Raw genomic sequence first — 25,571 nt, forward strand, 5'->3', positions numbered from 1 at the left:
AGTGCTAAAATCAACTGGCTCATTTTCCATTTATTCAGTAGAGTCAATGAAGCTCTTTCATTTATTGTAAGTGCCCTACATAGCATTCATAATAAGTTCTACCCACAAAAGTTCAGACTCGATAAACCATTATGGCATCCATGGCATCTGTGGCTAACAAATGAGCGGAGGTGTCTTCTGAAATGGAGAGATACTATCTGGACAACCTGGAAGCAGTCTCAGTCTCCCCAGTACCACACTACAGATATTTCTCTCCGGAATAAAGACAAGAAAAACATCAGACATAAAGCTATTTATCTTCACAATACAAACAGATCCACATTCTTTAATTCATGACAATTCTGGAGGGAAATTAGAAAACTCTCAGGTTGGACTAAATCATAGCATATCCTCTGGTCACTTTCTTCCTTTAACTTTATCCCATACTTTTCTCATCCTCTCCTTAAACAATTACATAGCTTCATCCCTCCACCACTTGAACACTACATACCTCCCTTTAACTTCAAGAAAATAACACACAAAGAAACTGAAAATCTTGTCCAGTTGATCCCCAAATATGAATCCTCTGGATCTGATGGCCTGTACTCCTGGTTCTTCAAAAAAAAAATGGACACCTATTCACCCAATATTCATGGATATTCTAAGGCCATTGGGTGTTCTGACCATTTATGCCTTGCCAGTATCCTCGCTCAGGCTGCACTTCTTCTCCAGGAGGACCACGTCATTCAATCCCAGAGTAAATTTCTGAATACTCATCCACTACATCTAGATTACGTTTAAAGGGTAGTAATGAGTCACAATGCTTAACATACAGGGGAAGTTTATTCCAGTGGTTTGGAAGGCATTGGATTATAAATATATTCTTCCACTGTGTTTCATTTATCTGTAATTATTTAGGCTTCTGGTTCTAGTACTGCTGAAGTCATTGGTCTTGTGGAGATACAGTAGGTCCAGGACAAGTGGGTCTCTAATGCTGTAGTAAGCAAGACAAAAATTTTATCTCAAAAGGCTGTAAAACACTGAATAAAGGGATACATTCCCAAATGTCAGATATCATAGTCCATTCAACACTTCTGATAGCTGAGGGAATTTAGAGTTGTGATCGTTTTGGTTAAGAAACATTGGGGGTCTTAGTAATTGGTTGATATACTTAGTGAGATACAAATCCCAGTTTACAGTCATTTACAAACTTTGTTAGCCAGAGGTCTTGGCTCAATACTTGGAGATCTGAGAAGCACATGCTGAAAAGAAGAGTTCTCAGCACCAAGTCCTGAGAGACACAGCTGGCAGTGTGCCTCCAATTCATACTGTGTGGGTACTGTCTTTCAACCTGTTTGCTGTCCATCGTACCACATATAGGTTGATTTTTAAAGCATTTAGTTTCTGTATGATGGCAGCATGGGGAATGGTGTTGAAATCCTTTGATATGTCATGACATGCCATGTGTACCACATGGCTACCCATCTACATCTCTGTGAGCCTTTCAATGAAATTCACCAGATTCAGTAGACAAACGTTACATTTCACAAGGCTGAACTGCTGGGATGTCAAGTCTAATGATATTATTGATATTGCAGGTTATTATGCCAATTATAATATATTACATGGCTTTGCAGATGAGGCTTGTAAGACTGATGTGTGTAATTATCTGGGGCATTTGTGACGCCACCCTTGTGGAGGGGGCATCAGCACCACAGTGCACTACTCATCAGAGACAAAATCACTTGCTAAATTTAGGTTAAACAGTTTAAAGAATAGATCTGCAAGTGCATTATTACACTATTAATTAAGTAACCATTATTAGATCCCATACAGGAAGTAGTGTTTGTCTTGGTTAGCACTTTCATTAAATGATCTTTAGACATAATCGGGGGAGTAAAGCATTCAGGTATTTCAGGGCTTGGGTTCATGTCTCAGGGCTGAAGTTTGCTTTAACTTTGTTTGCAAGGATATTGGCAATGTCTTCTGGGTCAGAATACTGGATGTCGTTATATACTACATCCTTAATCTCTCTCCCTCACACATACAACAAACATTCCTAAACTTATGGAAGAAAGCCATTATACACCTATCCCCAAATGTCCAAAACCACCTTCTTCTTCTGATTTCTGGTTTATATCCCTCCTCCCATACCTAGAGAAACTACTAGAAAAGACTAGTGACAACCAATGCACCATCTTTCTATACCAGTATAGGATTGTGTCCACACATCAGCATGACTTCATTAAACACAAAAGTACTCAAGCAGTACTGCAGACCATCATTAAACACCATTTTAGCCAACAATAACAAGGGTCACTTGTGTACAGTTTGTTGATCTTTCAAAACTTCTGTCAACCCCACTATCTCAATGTATTTTTCTGTCTACCTCTTGCTTTCCCTGTCTTATAGAGGATATTTGTAGCACACTCTAAAATTCTGTTAGCTGTTGATATCTACCCGCTAGACTGCTATATCATGTCAGTTTGTCAGTTTCCAATTAGGCTGTTTTTTAACTGGCAGTCAGTACCTGCTGTTTCATTGCAATGCTTCAGCACTCATTAGAGACATCCTCATTATACATTACTCATATGATACAAGGGCTCATTATACATTACTCATATGATACAAGGGCTCATTACACATTACTCATATGATACAAGGGCTCATTATACATTACTCGTGATACAAGGGCTCATTATACATTACTCATATGATACAAGGGCTCATTATACATTACTCATATGATACAAGGGCTCATTATACATTACTCATGTGATACAAGGGCTCATTACACATTACTCATATGATACAAGGGCTCATTATACATTACTCATATGATACAAGGGCTCATTACACATTACTCATATGATACAAGGGCTCATTACACATTACTCATATGATACAAGGGCTCATTATACATTACTCATATGATACAAGGGCTCATTATACATTACTCATATGATACAAGGGCTCATTATACATTACTCATATGATACAAGGGCTCATTATACATTACTCATATGATACAAGGGCTTATTATACATTACTCATGTGATACAAGGGCTCATTACACATTACTCATATGATACAAGGGCTCATTATACATTACTCATATGATACAAGGGCTCATTATACATTACTCATGTGATACAAGGGCTCATTACACATTACTCATATGATACAAGGGCTCATTATACATTACTCATATGATACAAGGGCTCATTATACATTACTCGTGATACAAGGGCTCATTATACATTACTCATATGATACAAGGGCTCATTATACATTACTCATATGATACAAGGGCTCATTATACATTACTCATGTGATACAAGGGCTCATTACACATTACTCATATGATACAAGGGCTCATTATACATTACTCATATGATACAAGGGCTCATTATACATTACTCATGTGATACAAGGGCTCATTACACATTACTCATATGATACAAGGGCTCATTATACATTACTCATATGATACAAGGGCTCATTATACATTACTCATATGATACAAGGGCTCATTATACATTACTCATATGATACAAGGGCTCATTATAGATTACTCATATGATACAAGGGCTCATTATACATTACTCATATGATACAAGGGCTCATTATACATTACTCATGTGATACAAGGGCTCATTACACATTACTCATGTGATACAAGGGCTCATTATACATTACTCATATGATACAAGGGCTCATTATACATTACTCATATGATACAAGGGCTCATTATAGATTACTCATATGATACAAGGGCTCATTATACATTACTCATATGATACAAGGGCTCATTATACATTACTCATATGATACAAGGACTAATTATACTTTACTCATATGATACAAGGTCTCATTATACATTACTCATATGATACAAGGTCTCATTATACATTACTCATATGATACAAGGGCTCATTATACATTAGTTATATGATACAAGGGGCTCATTATACATTACTCATATGATACAAGGGCTCATTATACATTACTCATATGATACAAGGCCTCATTATACATTACTCATATGATACAAAGCTTCATTACACATTATTCATTTGATACAAGGGCAAATTATACATTACTCATATGATACAAGGCCTTATTATACATTACGTATATGATACAAGGGCAGATTATACATTACTGATATGATACAAGGGCTCATTATAATTTACTCATATGATATAAATGCTCATAATATATTACTGACATGATACAAGGGCTCATTATACATTACTCATATAATACAAGGGCAGATTGTTAATGTTTTGACAGAGCTTATAATATGAGGTGTTTACCAGCTCAGCATGCTGAATTCCCTTGAGTCAATTATTCCACTGGCCTGTACACCACATCTAGAGATTCCTGACAGTTTAAAGGTATTCTTTACTGGTTTTACTTAAAAGTATACAGATTTTCGTACATTATGATACACATTGCATTTCTGTAAATAAGAGTAATGCCGGGATGTTATTTGACGAATCATGAGCTTTATAGTCTCTCTTCTGTTTCTTTACTTGTAGGCCAAGCTGTTTGCAGCCAGGTGATGGAAAAGCCCAGTATTCCACCGTAGGTGAAGACTGCCTTTACCTTAATATATACATCCCAAAGAATATTGTAAGTAGTTTGTGAAAAAAGTTATTTGTTGAGAATGTCAATACATGTTTGCATGAACCCATTCTAGCTCAGTGCACACTTTAGTTGAGAGTTAGTGTTCTGCCACATGTACACATCTTCCATTCTTAAACAGGGCATCAGCCATTACTAAATAACAATATGGGTATGAAGAATAAACAGTAACTACTACAGCAAGATTTTCTGTTAACATCAGAATAATCTACAAGTCACATTAAGGCTTCTGAGAAAGCATGAACAGTGATAGACAAATTATATTTTAATATGAAACAGATGGGGACCATAAAGTGAACTGAACCTGACCACTAGCAGCCTTATTTGTTTCCCTGTAATAAATGCTTGTTTTTCATTGATAAAAGAAAAATATGCATTTTGGTAAAGTTCACTCCCTTGTAGGTGAATTACTGCAACCATGTGCTTGTTGATTGGTGTCCATGTAATATTATCATGGCTGTCACCACAATCATGCTTTCTGTGATTCTGAGTATATATATATTTATATATCTATCTATCTATCTATATATATATATATATATATATATATATATATATATATATATCTTACATGGTTTAAGATAGGCATTCTAAATCTTGGAAATTGAAATTTAAGTTTAAAGTAAATATAATCCTGTTCATAGCTTCATATGTTTTGTTGTAAAGGTATAATGTTTAAAGGGACTATCTCACAGACATAAGGTGCAGAGTGGAAATTGGCGGTAATCATTTGACATGTCTGGACCTGCTATAGTGAGTCCTGAAATATGTAGACTGAATGGCTGAAAATGGACTTAGATATATTAAGTCTTTGATGGTCTTTTCTTGGACTATTCCCTTTTCTCCGAAGTATGGTGATCTTGATGTTGGTATATATAAGCTCTGGGGTATAGGGAGCTTGATCCCCACATCAAGGGTGCAGGGAGGCTTGCCCCACTGCAAAAAAAGATGTTCAAAGGAGAAGTGTGATCTTCAAGATTTGCTCCTGTCCTGTCATTTTTTTTTTCTGGCTTGTCAGCCCTCAGTATTTCAAGTGCTGACATTTCAGTAAGGAGCCGAAATTGGCTAGGCTTAAAATAGCCCAAAAGGGCAGCTTGGCGAATATTTATCTATGGGCCTATGATGACACATGGGTGTTTGGGAAGCTTAGTTAACACTTGTTGGAATTTTCTGTTGCCAATGTACTTGTCAGTGCTGTATGTGAATACTGTGAGTAAGGTGCATACCTATATTGTGAACAGTAATTTATTCCAAAGTTTTGGCAGTTATTGATATAGTGTTGCCATGGCAAAAAGGAATCTGTAACCAATCGGCACATTTTACTTAGTTTTTTGATCCACTGAAGGATTAAGGAAAAATGGGATACTGGAAAGGAGAGTCACCTATGATGACTGTCTCTGAGACTGTAAAATACACTGGAACCAGCTGATACAGTTGCTGATCTTTTATTATTTATGAAGCTATGGTTTTACTTAATTAAAATGAATTGTAGTGCATTGTTTTGATTGGTTCTTTATTGCAAAATCTGTCTTTAAATTCACACTATCAACCCTCAGTTCATTCACAAAGTTATGAAGATCGAAGTATAATATGCCATAGTGAAAATGTTAAGTGAATGCAGACTGGCCACAGATCGCATCCCAAGAAGTCTAGTTAGTAGTGGCAGTAGTGCAACAGCTAGCACACTTGCCTTTGGTGCAGTAGTCTGTGAGTTATCTTTCCACACCAGGTAGATCAGTTGTTGACACTGCAATGCAGCATATGGGGGTGTTGAACTTCTGAATGTGTCATCCTTTGAATGAGACATTAAACTGAGGTCCCATCTACATGAGTTGGTGGCAGTTCAGGTGAATATAAATGATCTCAAGGCACCTATTGAAAAGAGTCAGGGAAGTTTCTCAATGTCCTGGCTAAATTTCCCTGAATAGAATAAATACCACCTCTGGTCACCCCTGAAAAGAGGTAACTAGCCTAGTGGGAGTAACCTGTTTAACAAAGTATAAAATAAATAAAAATAAGTCAGTGGCTGTTATTTAGAGCCATCAGAGTGTTGGCAGTGTATGCAGAAGGATGTGCAGAAGCATTCACATTTCTGTGATAGTTTATTTTATTAGTAGTAATCTAAGCCTTTTGATCAGTGAAAAGTAGTCTGTGCTCTTATTTTTGAGGTCTGACATGTTAAAGTGGAAAGAAATAGTGGCTGCTGTTTGCTTATCCAGAGTGTCTTGCTAAAGAAAAAATGACAGTGCTCAACTGTGTTTGAGGCAAATGTTTGTCAAACTCAAGAAAATCACCATGACGTAAGGGATGAGTAATGAGTCTGTCCCATTGTTTTCTGTTATTTGTGTTAATTTTTAAGCACTAAGTGAATGTCTGTCATGTAGCTTGACTCACTGTGCATTCCAGGCACAAATTTTCTAATGGAATATACTCATGCAGGCTCTGTATGCAAATTACAGTTCCTTTCTACGAAGTCTGTTATGATATTGAGAACAGAGATAACTTCTGTAGTCTGTCCAAGCACTTCACATCTTCCAGCTCCTCTGTTTTATTTGAAGGGAATCTCTGAACTTGATCAAGCTGTGCCATGTGACTTGTTTTTGGGCAACAGAATATGGTGTTATTTTTGTTACTGGACTGATCAGTGGTGTATCCTAGCAGGACAGTGGCTTCCTGTCTTCTGTTGGTTATGGCTTTGAATGCGACACGAGCTACACAGAAAGCTTCTCTATCTTTGTTTCCACCACTATGATCAAAACTTAATCTATTGTTTCTAATGAGTCCAAAATCTTTCTTTTTACTGTCTGCCTTTCACAACTTTCTATTTATATTAAAAACCATGTGTCTTTTTTTCCTTAAAAGTGACAGTACTACATTTATTGGTATTCAGTTAAGTGTCATTGGTTCAACAGGTAACCCAGTCACCTTTGCTACAGAATTCTGTGGGTTCTATTCCCACACCAGGTAGATTGTTTGCTGACATTGCAGTGCAGCATAAGGAGGTGTTGCTGTACTCCTGAGTGAGCCATCCTTAGGATGAGATAATAAACTGAGGATCCATCTGCTTGAGTTGATGGTAGCTGAGGTGGATGTTAAATATCCCTCAATACATATTGAAAAGGGTAGGGGAAATTTCCTGAGGCCCTGGCCAAATTTTTTCCATTAGTGTAAATACCACCTCGGATCTTCCATGACAACAGGCAGCTAGCTTAGTGGAACTAATGTGTTCCACAAAGGATAAATAAATTTAGACTGAAACTTTTCTTATTGTAGCAGGCACTGATTTTGTACAGACCATACTGAAGTATTTTGCATCCATCTTGAGGTTACTGTGTTTCCCAGCCTATAGCCATCAGCGTATTTTGCTAACCATAATTCTGTAAAATTATCCAAAATAAAGAGATCAAGTAAGATCAACATTAAGTCATGAGGGGCCATGCTGGTCATCTTATGAAGTTTAGATGGGCAATCTGTTGTTTATTTTTGTGTTTTGCTTCTTCCATTATTTTACCTGTTGAACTACTTAGCTGTTAAGAGGGAGTAGAACTACACAGCTGTTACCAATAAGCTGAATGAGTTTATCTGTAATGCTCCTTTGGGTCATAGTGCCAAATGCCTTAAATGATTCACAGTTCCAAAGCACTGAGTGCTGCTATGTAAGGCCCTCAGTTTGATGTAGTCAAAGGAAGACTAGCTGTGGAGGTGAGTGAGATCTTTGCCAGTACCCTATCTGTACGAATATAGATTTCTTTACGTGTTTTAAGGTGCAATTAACCGAGCTTGATATGCTGTCTATGGGGTATATGTAAGTTCCTGTGTTCTAGAACAGGGGTCAGTTTCTTGGGAGATTTGTGTATAATAAGTGTGTTGTTTCACCTGACTATGGAGCACAGTGTGGGTGTTAACATAAGAGGGTGATGAATGTTATATTTTTGCAAGGTTCATTGTTGTAACAAAGGATGATGAGTACAGCCTCTGACAAGAAAAAAAATTGCTTAATCCTTGTTGGAGAATGCATTTTCTCTCCTGAGGACCAGCGTGATGGCTCTTTTACCAGCAGCAAGTTGATTAGTTCTGTGGGGAGTGAACCTGATATCCTTGGACAGCTCAATAGGCCCATTTGTTCCCCAAAGGTAAGAGTCAGGTAGGAGGGAGTGGCTTGTGTTGTCTCCCCTTCCTCTTGTGGAGCCCCACTCCTGCCTTGCAGCAGCTCTCTGAGCTCCACAACTGTTGCCTGCAGCACAGAACATACCTCCGCATGCTTCATTGACTATATGCATATGCACAGTGGTAATGCTTGCTCATAGACTTGTACTCAATGGGTACAATACCCAGTGTTCTAACTAGGTGCTATCCAAATAATAAATCAAAGCTGCCCCCCCATCACCACCATTGGTCAAGCTAGCAGTGCCTACACATATCCATCCTCCCCTGCTAGCTTTAGCGCATACCTGAACTGCTAATCAAACATGGGTGACTTATACCTGCATTACAATGGATTGCCTCACAAAATCTTAAAAATAGAAAATTGAAAATTAAAATACATGCACTACAATATCTCAAAGTGAACACTTTTATAGAGCAAATGATCTGATAGGCACTATTACAAACCTTTTATTTCAGCTTTTTTTCGAGGGGCAAGACCACTGCTGCAGACATCACAGAGGTTACTCCCCCACCCCCACAGTCTCACATTTATTATTGTTACCACATAGTCATAGAGATTACCACTATACCTGCTTTCAGATGAACCTGTGTATTACACTAACTTCTGAGGTCTACAACCCTTGTTTAAGAAGCATTAAGTCATGAGGTGGGAGTGCAGATTCCCACAGAATGGGTACATGTAGGACTTCTCCATTTGCATATATATTAATTTAGAGATCCATCTTTGATAACTGCAGTATTAATGCCACTAGGCATCTAAAACTGCCCCATGCTACTAAAATACTTCCCTTTGCTGACAATGCCCTGTATGGAGAACTTCTCTAGATTTCTTTTGCCTCGTTATAACATTTTTTTCTGTAGAAAAAAAAAGTTTCATTGTTTAGGTCTATTGGTGACCGATGCTATATTTCTTAGTCTTGTTTTATCTTCTGAAGTTGATTTTAAGTCAAACCACTTCATTTTAAATAAATTTTAAAGTGTGTTCTCTATCTCCAGGTAATAGTTCTTTCCCACCTTTCTGTTTACTAACATTTCACAGTGTTTGTTTTGCTGCTGTGCTTAAAAATGTTACTGTTGCTATTGTACATCACTTCTAAGCACTGTTGGCAGTTCCTATTGTAATCGGTGTCTGAGCTTTGTTAGTGGTTATTTTTAAACTGCTTCACTGTTTACTATCTACTGAGTGTGATGCCCATTAATGCAACTGTGGAAATAAACTTCCACCTCAGGACAATTATGTTATCTTTTTGTTTCCTTGGAGAAGAGCATAATGTGAGAACTATAATATTTTCAAATTTTTTAACTTCCTTTCATGACAGGAAAAAAAAAAAACTTCTTCACATAAAAAAGTTCTTGATCTGGCCAACAACTCATTCGTGATGAAGAAAACTTCAGAACCAGAATGTTCCTCTGTGCAGAGTCTGCCATAATTGCAATTTAATCTCATTCTCCCATGGCTTAAAAGAGAAAGCTCAGATGTAGGACTCAGTAGCAGAGACTTCCCTCTCCTCTTGCTAAGAAACACAACTCTGAGTGCTTACTGTTACATTGAGTGGTTTCTTCTAAGTTTCCTACTAAAGTTTCATATTATCTAGTTTGAATTTATTATTTGATAATGACAATCCTGGCATATAATGACACTCCTGATGTTGTACCACCCTCACCAAGAAAAACTAATGACATACTTCACCACTAAAGTACCCAAAGCCTAAATCAGTTGAGGAAGCTGTCCATAAAAGGCTCCATCCCTACAGATTCCTACTAACAGTTCTCCTGAGAAAGAGTCCAGCGCTATGGACAGGTTCATGAAGTGAGCTTATGCATCCTATACATTTTCGATGAGGGTCATAAACTGTAAGTCCCACTTGATCAGGTTCCAGTGAGAGCTGGCTCATGAAATGCAGCATTTGCTGGCCAGTGTCTGCCTCAGATGGCAACCATTTCTTCCATTTTGAACATGGCATTAAATCTGGCTTACAGCTTAGCTGAAAGTTCATCCAAAGCAGTGAACCTCTGCATAGTGATGGCAATCACATTTGACATTTGTTAACAGGTTTTGCTGAACACACCAAGGCCCTTTTTGAACTCTCCCATTGATGGCAGTTATTTATTTTTTTTATAAAACCACACCTGGAGAAAATGGAAAAAGATGGAAACATTTTAATAGCTGTTGGTTTGAAATTCCAAACTCTGCTATGTCCATTTCTAAAGATGCACCAGAATCCTTGCCAGTTTTGGCTTTGGCATGGCTGGCATCAGAAAACCAGAGGTTTGGAAGAAATCTGTCATTTTTTGGTAACTTTCACGACAGTGGTATACCCATCAACATAAGGGGAAATTATTCCTCTTCTTGGAGAACAATATAAGAACTCTTGAGGTGCTGCATGCCTGTTGCATTCTGTAGGTAGTCAGGACTATTTGCCCCTCCACTTGCCTGCCTGCTTTGCTAGCTATCAAGCAGTACATGCAAATAAGAGTGGTAATATCCAAATGCTATGCAATCTCATTCCACATCTGTTTCCAGCCAACTGTCTTTACCCAGCATCCTGCCATGTTAGAAAAATGTAGCAAGACAAAAGGTCTTGAACTTTCAAGTAAAAGAACCATCCAAAGTATCCCATCTGACTAGAAAGGGTTAGATTACTACTCCAGGCTTTTAGTACAGAAAAATAAAGGGCCTGAGGTGCATTCTGGACTTAAACAGTGTAAATGATTTCATTCCAAAAGAAACTTTTCAGATGATCACAGTACATTCATCTTTCTGTGTCTGTCAGATGGTTACATGTGATCCTTGGACCTCCAAGACACATAACCTCAGTGTCAGGAGAGCCAGGAAATCCTAGTTGTAGCTAACCTCTTTGGTAAAAATCCTTAGCTCCAAGGTTGTTCACCAAGTGTATGTCTGTAGTTACAGTGAATCAAGACTGCAAGTTGTAGAGGTGTTTCCCTACCTACATGACAGGCTTGATTTCCTCACCATCATTGAGGAATTGATCTCTGCCCTACATGACAGGCTTGATTTCCTCACCATGATTGAGGAATTGATCTCTGCCCTACATGACAGGCTTGATTTCCTCACCATCATTGAGGAATTGATCTCTGCTTGGGACTCTTTGATCATGATTTTATAATCATTAGACATTCCAGTGAGCACTGCAAAACTGCAAAGTACCCCATTTTGACTGATGACATTCATAGGCTGCAGTCTAGATGCATTTTCATATAGTGCCTGCTTACTCATGAACATGATCTTGTCTCTTCAGAAACTAGTCTCAAAATAGTTTGCTGTCATTGTCACAATCTTCCTTTGCCTAAGGGTCTTATGGCTCATGTCAACAGCAATTCACATGGCATCCTTTGCATGGTTTTACATGAGATTGCTTAAGTAGATAATAATAGTACGACATTTCAGTGTCTCAACAAATAAAGGTAGCTAGTGCCTGCAAGGCACATGTTATATGATGACTGCCTACTCAGAACCTGTATCTAGGCAATACTTTTCAAACTGTTACCCCTCTAGTTGTGTTCACTATAGATGCTTTGCCCTTAGATGGTATGGCACTATCAGTGGCAACCTGTCCAGGGTGTATGGTCACAATTCAAGGTCAACTTGCAATCAGCATTCTAGAGATCAGGAAGCCCTTCTCATGCTCCAGACCTTCCTGGACTCCCTATTACATAGTGCAATAACTGGATCTATATTACATTATCGAAAATCCAAAATGTCGAATGGCACAACAGCGAAAGTGCCAAAATGTCGATGTTCTGTTTTTCAGATCGCAGTACTGTGAAGACTGGGATATTTGCCCTTTCCTCACTGTAGTGCGATCTCGGAGTTGGAATATATATTTAGCGGGGGTGTGGGGGGGGTGCATTTCCGCTCTTGTGAGCATTTGACATTTTGCGTCTTCGATGTTCTAATATAGAAGCCAATAACCATCCACACCAACAAAATGACAGTGGCTTCTCATTTCAATAAACAAAGGAGAATTCCCTTCTTATCTCCCATGACAGAAAGCAGTGAGGCTATGGGAGTGTTCTATGCCAACAAACCATTTTCTGATGGCATATTATGTTCCAGGGGAAGCCAACTCCTTAACAGACAAGTTTAGTTGTTGCCTTCTGATGCTGTAAGTGGTCCATAAATACTTTTTTAGCCCAGAAGTTGTTCCATCACTGTGGAACACTTACTGTGACCTTTTTACCTCCTCAGTCAGTACCAAGTTCAACAGCTTTGCTTTTTCATCCTTCATTGGGGATACCCTATGGATGCTGTCATCCAAAAATGGTACTCCTATATGCTTTCCATCGTTCCCACTGATTCTGAGGTTCATTTAGAAATCAATTAGAAATTAGATAGCATGAAATGTCCAAGTCATTCTTATACCCTTTTATATCTTCACAAATTTGGTTCTCTTCCTTAAGTATTATCTGCTGGTGAAACCTCCACTCCATTGACATTTTCAGGAACCTACTGTCCCTTCTTTCCAGCAGGTTTCATCCAGATCTTCACTTCCTACATAAAACCACATAATTATTCCAGTTCCTTTTGTGACCAGAGAGCTTGCCTACCTTTCTATGGTATTTCTTATTCTCACCTCTGCGTAAAAGCCCAATATCAGGAATACGTATAAGAGCACATAGACACTTTTCTCAATTTTGGTTTCATCTAAGGGACTAGAGCCCTATAACATTAGTCTCAGGTTACCCAAAACAAATCTTGGGCACTAGCCTTAATTTTTTTTTTTAATTACAAAAGTCCACCTTGTTATTTCTAATTTTCATGAAGACTGAAGTTCCATGTCCTTGGTGTCTTTGTGTGTGTAAAGCATCTGTCTATGTAAATGTGAAGCCTTTCCAAAGTGGATCTTTCTTAACAAATCTTCGCCCAGTGTCCTTTTCCAATATGAAATTTGTATTTTGAGCTGGAAATAACTCACCCTCATGTTCTTTTTTGAACCATCAACTACAGCAGAATTAAAAGTCAAAAGGGCCGGATTCATGAATGCCTGCCCTAAGTATACACAATCTGTATTTCCTACCACATTTTTGTGCTGTCCCTTTACTCAGAAAGATTATACTAAGTGTACACAGTCTACACTTTGTGGTAATCTTTATGACCCTCCATCAATATTTAAGGCTGCAAGAAAATTAGGAGGAAAACTAAAATTAGGGTGAAGTTAGTGGGAGTTACGCTTGTATTGTCTGTTCACTCCTAACAGTGTACACTTAGTATAGGCATTCAGGAATCTGGCGTTTTCTCTTGGAAAACACTTACTAGACAGTACCACAGACAGACGTGTTTCAGAACGGCATATCATATCTATTCTGTGCTTTTTCATTTCTTATTGATTCCTAAGGATAAAGTCTCTGCACATATAAATCCTTAATTCATATTTAATTTGGCCAGTGGTTTTAACCTTAATTAGTTAATGTATGTCCCTTTATCTGCAACAAATCTTACTGAAGAAAATGTTTATTGCACTGCCTAGATGTTTATAAGCAACTCAGATTCTATGTGGATAGAATTAAATATCTCAGAAAAAGCTCTTGGTTATTCATAGCCTTTTCTAACAATCACTTGGTTGTAAATGGTGCAAATTAACACTACTTAAGTGATTGACTGTATAATGCTGATATACACACGAGGGTCTGTTGACAATAATCCTTCACTGGCACCTGTGCATGTGACAGGTTGGGGCTATGTTTCCTGAATCAACTCCCCTGCTCACAATGACTGCCACAGGGATGGCCTGTCAAGTCATACCACTGGCACATATCAGGTTAAAGTACAAAAGATGTACACAAATCTGATTCACTAACCAGCACAGAAAAAACAACCTAACCTCAAGAGCATATAAGGAATATGCACTGTTGCCTAGATATATGTTTCTAGTTTCCATACCCAAACTGGGACTCTAAACTGACCACTAAGTGACCTGAGTTTTGGCCTAGAGGTCCACGCTTGTTTCTCACCACTCTCTCTGTGAACTTGAGTGACTTTCAGTACCTCTTTGTAGCAACTGCCTTTCAAACAGATTATTGTGTGCACATATACACACACACACACACACACACACACACACACACACACACACACACACACACACACACACATGCAAATTCCCAGAGAAAGCTCATAAAATTCTCTAGTTCCTCACAACATTCATCCTGGCAAAGTAGATCTGCCACCATCCTAGGGTCCTCAGCTATGGACCCATCAGTTACTGGACCACTGTTGATCACTACCCAGATACAGTTATAAAGCACATCACTAGTAAGGTGCTAACCGGTATAGCTTAGAGCCATATGTAGTAACTTGACTACTTGCAGTGCTATTTAATACCCACTTTTCAAATATTAAATGCATACATATATAAATAACTAATTTAGCCATAAGATCTTAAAAATGAATAAGTAAAAAAAACTTCACTTATTAAATAATGAAGTCAAAGAGTGCTGATACAAGTTAAATATGCAGGTAATTAATTACACAGATGGAATGCTAGAAAGGAAATCTGTGAGTAGTACACTGATACATATGACAGCAGAAGACTACCCACCATGTGCATAAAGAGATATAGCCTTGGCTACTACCCAATTGACTCAGATTCATTCAGAGGCTTGGGTGACTGACAGTGCTGGCAGGTAAGGTGGGCAGTGTCTATCAGTGGAGGGAGGGAAGGAGAGAAATGAATTCTGAGCCAACTGTGCTTGCTGCTCTGGTTTATTGAGGAAAAGTGCTTCATGAGATGAAAGCAGGAGCTAATCCAAGAGAGACATAAACTGTGGCTGCCCACCCTCATGCAAGGGAACATGCATGAATGCATAGACATAGTGGGAGCGTTAAGAAATCCATGTAGCAATGCAGGTGTGCACATCACAACCTGGGGGAGGGGTTAGGTTTTGTAACTGAAGAGTGCTGTCCATTTTCAGGATGATGGCAAGAACACAAGCAGCCCACACCAGAGGTCTGCCTAGATAATGGTCTTGCATACAGATTCTTGGCTTGGCACGCTGGAAGGGAACACATGGGCTGTGTACCACTGGGTGGACTTCACTGTCATAGGGCAGAGGGAAAAATACAGGGAAAAAAAGAAAAAAAAATAACCAGGCAACTTAACAGGTTGACTACAGAGCATTGAACTTTCACAGATGTTTACATAGCAAAGCCCAGAGCAAGACTGACTTATTATGGTTGTTTCAGTTCAACATAATTTATATTATTCTTATTTCCCACAGGAAGACAGGTAAATAACTCAGTTTTCCTCATTCACAGAAATCCAGTACAAGGACCTGCTTTTAACATCTTGCGTTTAACTGCTTACACCTAGTGCTTTTACAGTTCTTAGGTCAGAGTTTCTGGAGTGCACGTTTTACACCCCCCACACACACAATTGCAGGCAAAACATTCATTCTTTCTTGAGTGAGAAATGTTGCTTACATTTTATCAGTAATTACTGCATTTTCCAGCACAATACAATTACTGTTTTTGTATATGTTTTTCTCTATACTTCATAAAAGACCAAAAACAGTTCTTCTGTCACTGTTAAAACATTACAAATGCAATTCCATAGTGCAGTTTTCTGCTATAGTCTTCTCGATGCTTAGATACAGATTACACATGTTCTACAGTCTGAACTGAGAAAAGAAAAAGGGTAGACATCACATTTTACATCAGTTTCTCTCCAATTATATCACAAAATGATTCTACTAAATTGTTATGAAAAGTAGAACAAGTCTTTGCCCTCTAAACCTAGGGCTCATTCTATTAGAGACTGGCTGCCTCCATGTTTTTTTGTAATGCTGCCTTAGATGATGTTTATGCAGCAGGTACCTATTTTGCAAAACACTAGAAGCTGAATGCCGAGTTCTACATCTTCCTTTGAGACCATGCTATTGTGAAGTATGGTCTCATGAGGGAGACCACCCAGGAAGATGAGCTTCTGTATTTTTGCTGCAGTTTGAGAGTGGACCTCCTCATACCAGATATAAAAGTTCTCAGATTACAATAGCAATAGATCTGCATGAGTAGCCAACACCATGGTGTAGAGGGATGAGTTTCTAAATATGACCCAGCTGATTTGGATTTGATTAGCATCTTGGGCAATTGAGACACTGGCAGGAATGGATAGCATTTGTCTTAAGTGCTCCCTGAAGGGAGGTGTGGTCCACAGAAGGGAAACACTCTGATGGAATTTGTGAACATGGGGGGGGGGGGGGGTAAGATAAAAAAATCTCCCTGGCAGAAGTGATCACTGCCATGACCCCCCCAGGCCATTTAGGACATCTTTAAGATCCATACTGACCCAGCCCTTGAGTCAGAAAAAGCCTAGGGGTGGAAGAAAAAGCTGGTAAGCCTGGTGATGGATAGGACACTGGGATGGCCAGAAAGCATGATGCAACAATTGTGTGGGGGGAAGCAGATCTGAATGGTTGTCAACATACATGCCGGTCTTCTCCTTCTCCTCCTTGCTGACTTGGTATAGAGGTCTATTTTTATATATTTGTCTCTTTTTTACAGTATACTAGAGATTAGGAGGATGAAACATTCATATTCAATAACATTTTCAGCAAACAGAAACTTACATTCAATACATACTAGATAGCTAAAAGTTGAGTAATCACGATTGAAATATATAGAATTTGCAAGACAGAAAGAAATAGAAAATTGTGTATCAGCTGGAGTGGCTTTATAAAGCTTGCATAATGCGACTTCAATAAAAAGCACAGCCCTCAACTTACAAGCTTAAATCGTATTATCCGGAACCTACAGAAATTACAGAAAAAAGGCTGAATTCCCAAAGATCAGGGCAGCATTAAGGAATGCTTCTGTTGAAAGGTGATGCTATCCCAAGCAAGACATACAAATAGAGGTAGAGCAAGTTGAGGGGGGGGGGTATGAAAATGTCCTACAAACTGTTTTTGTAGAAGCCACAATGCTGTCATATCTCACATTACTGCAGCTTCACAGAAGTGCTACCCTCTAAATCTCTGTCACTATGAATTTCCATAATATGCAATGTCAATGGGTTGCTTTATGTTTTCAGGTTTCAGTTCAACACTAGACAAAGTAGACAAATAACAAGCCACCTCATACAATCTGGGGGAAGCTATACAGACACAAAGACTCACTGTTTTATACAATAATGTTAAGGAGGGAAGTGCACCAGACAACAAGAATTGCTGCAGGGGTATCACTCAGAAGATACCTAAAGAACTTCACTGGGATAGAGGGTTGGAGGTAAAGACAGGACAACCTACAGGATTAGTATCCAGTGGGAAAAGTGCCAAAGAACAAATTGCAACTGCACAAAAAATCACAATGCAGTCTGACTGAGGGAAACATACTTAGAAAGACAGCACACAGTATTTGTCTAGAAAGTATGCAATGGGAAAACAAGGTGAGTTGTCTTCTAAACACAAACAAACACTGAAGCCTCACCTTATGTATTACCTAAATGTAAAAATGTAGTGATACTGTCAAAATATACTGTCCAAAAACCCGAAGTACTTCTTCACATGCATAACAATGTTTTCTCAGCAGTGTCTCTGGGCCTGCGTTCTTACACATCTGGCATCCAATTGCCATACATTTTCCTTAGTCGCACATCTTCTTTTGGAGTCTTGGGACAGGGAATACATAACAATTCAGGTGTGTCCCACCACTTAATACTTGCACTTCCTGTGATTTTTAACGAACGAGATGTAAGTGGATGGTGCAGTGATGTATCGGTTTGCGTTGTCACCTCACAGCAAGAGGTTCTCCGGTTTGATTCTCAGCTGGAGTGCCTTCTGTGTGGAGTCTGCATGTCCCTCCTGTATTCGTGTGAGTTTCCTCCGGGTGGTCCAGTTTCCTCCCACATTGCAAAGACATGCATTTGGAGCATTTCTCCCCAGACCTCTGCAGAAATTTGGCTTTTTCCAAGTTGGACTTTCCCGGTAAAAAAAAAAAAAAAAATTAAAGTGTAGTAACACCCATGATGGCTTGTGGAATGCTTTATGTGTAAATATGAAATGAGGAACATAGTAGCCATCTTTCTGAATCACCTGTGTTAAAGGAAAGATCAGAAGCTCAAAATAGTATCTTGACTGGATTAAAAACTGCTGTCAGCAAAAAGTTTTTGTATAGAACACTGCTATAATGAAAACAAAACTGCCATAAATGCAGCAACTGAAATTGAAACTTAACAAGGAAGTCATGGTATACTCTACTAGCAGTACTATTAAATCTGAAAATAAATACTCTGATTGTTAGAAGGGGACAGAAACTACTAAAGTATTTTAACTTCAAGACAATACAATTTAGAGAAAGAGGAAAGACTTGGTTCTGCAGTAACACCATAATAGTACTTTTTGCTAGAGCCTATGGCGCCTCAGAAACAACATTTTAAATGTAGATGTGGCACGTTAAGGTTGCAGAGGACAGGGCCCCTGCCCTGCATTATTGCATGCTACATTTCAGATTTTATAGTTCTGAAGTACTTTATATTTGTTTGACAGATGATATTCTTTCATAATTATAACTGACTTACATTTGTTTAGTCTTTCAGTTGTTTATATTTTAACCCTTTCATTCTTCTTCTGACATATATATTTTGAATGGATCCGTGATACAGTGGTTAGTACTATTTCCCTCTGCTGTCCCTCATAGTTTCATAGGTACGTATGAGGCTATTGCTCTATGAACATTTTTAGAAGCTTTGCCATGCATTCCCATTATCCCTTATATTTTACAACATGAGTACCCAAAGATGAGCCACACAAGTACATGCTGGAATAGTAGACAAGCTCCCTTCTCTGTTGTGTGAATCAAACATCTGGATACTCTTTTAATTGAGTTAATCTTGTGCATTTTCCATAGGTGCCCTATGTTCATCCCAATAGCATAATGCTTGTGTTGATTGGTTACTTTCATAAATTATCATTATGTTGCATTATGTGGGGTTATTCTATCTATCTCTGCCCTGCAAATGAACCTTTGGCTCAGTGTGATTAACCTGATCAACCCTTCTCTTATTTTTATATGGAGTTAGGGTATTGTGTAATTTCTTGCCACATCTCTTGATTCAGAGCCATTTGCCTGTCTTCCTCCACAGCCATGCCAAATTGTCACAGGTCTTTTCTCACACAGTTCATTCTCCTCTTGGCTGGTCATCCTCTATTCCTCTTGCCATTTCCCTATCTCTGCAAAAACTGTTTTACCAAATTATATTCTGATTTTCCGGAATCACTTTGGAATCTCAAAATTCCAAAACATCGAATCTCATATGATCATCGATCGGTGTTTCAGAATGTCAAAATTCTGAAATAACCCCCAAAAAAACTAGTTAAACACACCCCTATCACTTAAATATACCAACTCCGAGATCGCACTACAGCGAGGAAAAGTGAAATCTTCCTTTTCGTGCTATATGCAGATCTCCGCTCAGAATTTAGAAATTCTGAAACTTTGATCATATAGTCCCAGCCATATGAAATTTGAGATTTCAGGATTTTGACATTTTAAAGGAAACCCAATTTCCCACACTTGTGATAAAACCATTGTAATCTGTTCTCCTTAACTTTGTATTCAGTTGAGGCACTGAATTCATGTCAGGGTTAGCTACCTGACAGTGTTAAACCTGGCTCTAGGTGATTATGATTAACCTGATAAATTAAATAGATAGGTAGATATATATATATAAAATAAATAACTAAATAAATCTAATTTCCCCAGTATTTCCTCATAACTCTAAACATCATCATCATTATCATCATTAAACTTAATGATACAGATAACACCTTTGTCAGGATACCATCACACACTCATTTCTATACACATATAGTAATTTAAGTTTTTAAAAGAGTACAATAATACTGGCTGATTTTTAATTATCCATCTAACTCTTCACAAAATAAATATGCACAACTACTACTTAAATGCTTTCATAGGCATACCTAGAGTAAATGGTTAAGTTTCTCCACTATGAACACCAATATATGCAATGTACTATTCAAAGAAATATGTATAATATCAGAACATGGAGCCCATGCTCTCTCTTGTTGAATTTGCACATTTTCTTATAAACTCTGATCATGAAGCTATATGTTTCAGATAAAGGGTAGAATTTCAGAAGAGATTAAGCTTAGTGAAAGTGCGTATCTCAGAAGCCACACACATTGAAACATTTTCCTCTTATTGTCTTCTTCAGGAAACACTCATATACGTCTTAACTGACCATCTGGCAAACAGTCCACTGACCCAAGAGGTCATGTCAACTGCCTGGTGTGTGGCTGCATACTAAATACATTTGCCATTTCTTACAGAGTGCCATTTTGTACAGAGTCTTTTTATGTAGATGCTGCTTCTCTCCTCCTTTTAGATGCATACACGTTTCCCATCCCCATGTGCAATGTGTTGACTTTTCATCCCTCTCTGATGTACATATGTATTTTTTTGTCCAGGCCCCCTTCCCCGCCCCCAACAACAGTGCTTTGTTAGCTGTTGTAGTAGAATGTTCTAGATACATTCATCTGTTTATCATTGCTGCTCACAATATCCCCTGTATACTTAATGTGATTCGTTAGCATAGAATGTTGCCAGTTCATATCAGAGACACACAATGGTTAGGCTTGGGACCATGATGATGGCAGTTGTGAGCTTGTGCCTTCTCCAATCATCAATAAAAGGGGGTGTCTCATTGGATGATTCTAGACAGAAACTGTTTCTCACTGGCTGAGGTTCACTGTTATATTTCAGCCTTTTGGAAAAAAATACCTAAGAATAGAGAAAATTAAGTAAAAAAAAGTCCATGTTTGGATTTTACAAGTGGCATTAAACTACAGTTAGCCAAATCCTTGAGGAAACTTGGAAATTTTAATTAACAGCCTCAGCAAAATATCTGAGGAACTGGGGGCAGATGTTTATAATTAATTCTTGAATAATTAAAAAAAACTTATCTCTATATTGCATAAATATATGGACAAATTTAAAGATTACTACTCAGGCAATCAACTGTTTATTTTAACATAAACAGTTTACTGGCAAGAAAAAAGCATGTAAAACTATCTTTCTGAATCTTTTTTTTCCCCATGTGCAGACTGTACACCTCAGCTTCTAATTTCATATTCTAGCTTCCATGATCTCATAACTTGACAAGCAAGATAAATCATTTGCATCTTGTAGACATCATCCTTCCTGCACTTTCACAAAGTATTTAAGGCACCATAAATGACCTTTCCAACCATGGAGGCTCAGTGGCTGTACTCCAAGGTCCTTCCAACATGCTGAGCTCCTCACACTAATATGTCCAGTTAGTCAAATTACACTGTGAAGGGACCTTTGTTTATATCTTCTATCTCATCCTTTCTGTGACTCTGCAATCCTCATGCTCGTAGATGAGAATGAAGACATAGACCGGTGAACAGATATTCATCCTGCGACTCAGCTCTTGCTTCATGACCACGCTCTGGTACAACATCTGTAAGACAAGCACCACTGCAGTAATTCACTAGTCAGTCTCCAGATCCTCTTTATCATTGCTCATGAGCAGGCTAAGTAAATAATTGCGGAAAATGTTATTGAAAAAGTATAGAACTATTTTCCAAAAATTGTAGAAAATGGCAGGCTTTAGTAGCCAACCCCACAGTCCTGTAATAGTTTGTTATATTGTAAGCTGTAGCTTGTATTAATCATATAGATTATTAGACATATGTGCTGTCATGTGTAGGTGCTTACATAATGAAGTTTCCTTCAGCACAGCACAAACTAAGCCTTGCAAAGTACATATTCAAGGCCTCTAAACATCGCAAGCAGTGCAACACATAGATTCATAGGTTCATAGGTGAATACTAGGCTAATGGCACAATACATGCCTAGCCAATAATATCCAGGATATGAGAATACTATATCTTAATTCCAAAGATATGGAATGGGGTGGTATCAGGGGAGTGGGTCTTTAGGTTTGGGGCCGTGAGTCATTTTACAGACTGCCTCTGTCCATAAGGGACATGGGTAGCACCCTGGGAGGGAATTTATGGTTCCCCATCCATTTATCCAAATTCTTTTTGAATAAGTGAGGGGTGGGCTTTGTTTTATGAAGATTGGAAGTTTATTCCATAGATGAGGTTGCCTTTGGGATATGAATCTGTCTCTCTAACAAGTTCTGTTGGAGTCGCAGATAAGGTTCAGCTGCATGGAACGTGTGACCCTAGTTTCATTTTTCTTATGAATATGTAACATTTTTGTCATGGCTGGATCAGAGAATGCATTGTAGGTCAGGCATAGTCACCCTTCAATAAATGATATGATATGGAGTAAAGGGACAGGACCTTTAGTCAGTCTGAATTAGACATATATCTTATGCTTTGTATTTTTTTAGTGAGAAACCTCTGAGGCCACTCCATTTGGTGTAAGTGCTTGGTTAGGAACATGCAGAAGGAAGCACTGTACTCAATTATGGGCCTGATGAGGGTTGAGTACAATGGCACTGTGATTTCCTTTGACCTTGATGCCATGCCTTTATTTATAATTTGAGCCAAACAAAAGGATTTCCTCACTACTGTAGCTATCTGGAGGTCAAAGTTTAGGCTGCTATCTATATGTGTTCCCTCAACACTGGGTCAACATTTAGGGATGTGCTATCAATATTATAATTTGCAGGGATATTGGATTTATTGAAGGGTATGATTGTACATTTTTTTTAGAATTTAGTCTCAGACCAAGGTGTTGGCACCAGTTGTTTGTCATTTTTAGGCCTGTTTGTAGGATGTCAACATCATTTGGGGATTTAATGATTGTTCCCTGCTTACAGTCGTTAGTCAACTTGGTGAGCCAGAGGCCCCCAATATTGGCCTTTACTTCAGAGAAGTATATACCAAACGGGAGAGGTCCCAACACTAAGCCCTGTGGGACACTGCTAGTAACAGGTTTCCTATTGGAAGTGGATTCACCTATCTGGGCAATGTGTGTCCTGTCCGTGAGCTAGTTTCCCATCCATGTGATGATGTTTAGGTTTATGCCTAACTCAGTAAGTTTATCTTTTATTCCTGAGTGGGGAATTATGTCAAAAGCTTTGGCTAGGTCTAGATAAGTGGTGTGTATACATTTACCCTTATCTATGACCCTGGTGACTTTCTTGAAGAAGTCCACAAGATTGAGCAAGCAAGACCTCCCTCTAACAAAGCCAAATTGGGTCTGGTCCAGTGTTTGGAGATTTTCTATGTCATTATTGATCAGGTCCATGATAATTCTCTCCACTGACTTGCAGATAAGACTGGTCAAGCTTAGGGGTCTGTAGTTCTCTGGGTCAGTTGATGGGCCCCCCTTGTGCAGAGAGATGACTATTGCAGTCCTCTATTCCTCTGAGACAAATCCTGTCTGGAAGCTGTGGCTAATGATGGTTTCTAGTGGCCCTGATAGACTCTGTTTTAATCTATTTAAGAAACATCCTGGAATGTTGTCAAGACCCTTGGAGGTGGTGTTTTTGGGTTTAGTGAGCACAGTAAGGACCTATTTCCTCATAATGACTGATAGGGGGATGGTTGCAGGTATAGCTTTGGGTGTGGTAGGAGGTGATGGGGAAGAAGTTGGAACTGAACGTGTCAGCCTTCAGGTTTGCTATAGTTTAAGGCTGGGTGTAAGTGTTGCCATTCATGAATAATACGGCACATTGATGAGCTTTTCACCTGAAGTTATGAACATAATTAAAAAAAGCCTTATGGTTATCTTTCACCTGGGTGGCTATCTTTACCTAATAGTTTGCTTTGGCAGATTTGACCAGCTCTCTAGTTTGTTTGTTCAGACTGGTGAGTGTCATTTTGCACTGTTTTATCTGTTCCTTCTTGGCTTTGGAGAGGATTTTTTTTTCCTTTTGTTGACTAGCATATTTATGTTAAGGGTCCACCAGGGTGGTTTATTTTTGCCAGTGATCATACTCAGACAACTAATGCCTTCTCTATGCAGCTAAGAATGTGGTTGTGCAGTGCCTCTGTGTACAGCTCCAGTATCAGGGTCATCCAGGGTTTGAGGGGCTTGGAAGTTTAATAAGCTGCCACTTAGTTTGAGGTAATTGACCTTAACAAAGTTCTTAACAGGTCTGGAGGTTGATGGGGGCTCTAGGTTAGTTTTAATAGTAAAGGAGATCATTTTGTGGTCAGATTTTACCAGGGAGGAGATAAATCATGGCTGGGAGCAGCGTTCTTTCATGTTCATAGGTATCAGGTCTGTGATATTTGTACCTGCAGTTGGGGAGCTAACTAGTTGCTGCAGGGTGTCTGCATCAACGAAGTCCAAAAACTTCTGAGCAAGTGAATTATAGGTCATATAAGTCTCCCGTTTATGGAGGGTTAGTTGAAGTCACCCATAAGTATAGGGTCAGGCTGATTCTACTAGGTTTAGGTAGGAGGTGTGGTTTTCCAGAATCATATTAGGAGAGCTGTAGTTAGCAAGAATATGATAGGGGGTCTTAACTATGGTTAGTTGGGCATAGAGTAGCTGAAGTGCGTCATGTAGTTGGACCAGTTTAGCATTGTACTTGTTCTTTATGAACACTGAGGCACCTCCCTTTTTTTATCCTGTGCTGAGGGGGATTAAAAAGTACAAAGGCATTGCAGTGTGATAACCCGTGTGCTCTCCAAGGTTCTGAACTATGTTTCTATGACTGCATATATATCTGCATTTTCCAGAGTGAGGAGTGCTTCCAGGGAGTGCATTTTTTTATTTAACCTCCTAGCATTGAACAACAATACCTTTAGGTGGTCATGAGTGATTTTGTTATGATGGAGAGTTTAAC

At 38.7% G+C, this 25,571-nt stretch overlaps 1 protein-coding gene across 1 annotated transcript in view; it reads left to right on the top strand.

Annotated features, from left to right (window-relative positions):
• Positions 1–25,571, top strand: part of TG (thyroglobulin) — a 2,464,750-nt gene that overhangs the window by 1,390,111 nt on the left and 1,049,068 nt on the right. The window contains exon 40 of the mRNA XM_044066937.1: positions 4,524–4,617. Coding sequence (XP_043922872.1) covers positions 4,524–4,617 — 94 coding nt within the window. The remainder of the gene's footprint in view (positions 1–4,523; positions 4,618–25,571) is intronic.

The sequence above is a fragment of the Protopterus annectens genome, chromosome 3.part1, assembly GCF_019279795.1.
Source record: "Protopterus annectens isolate FY-2018-M chromosome 3.part1, PAN1.0, whole genome shotgun sequence".
Taxonomy (NCBI): domain Eukaryota; kingdom Metazoa; phylum Chordata; order Ceratodontiformes; family Protopteridae; genus Protopterus; species Protopterus annectens.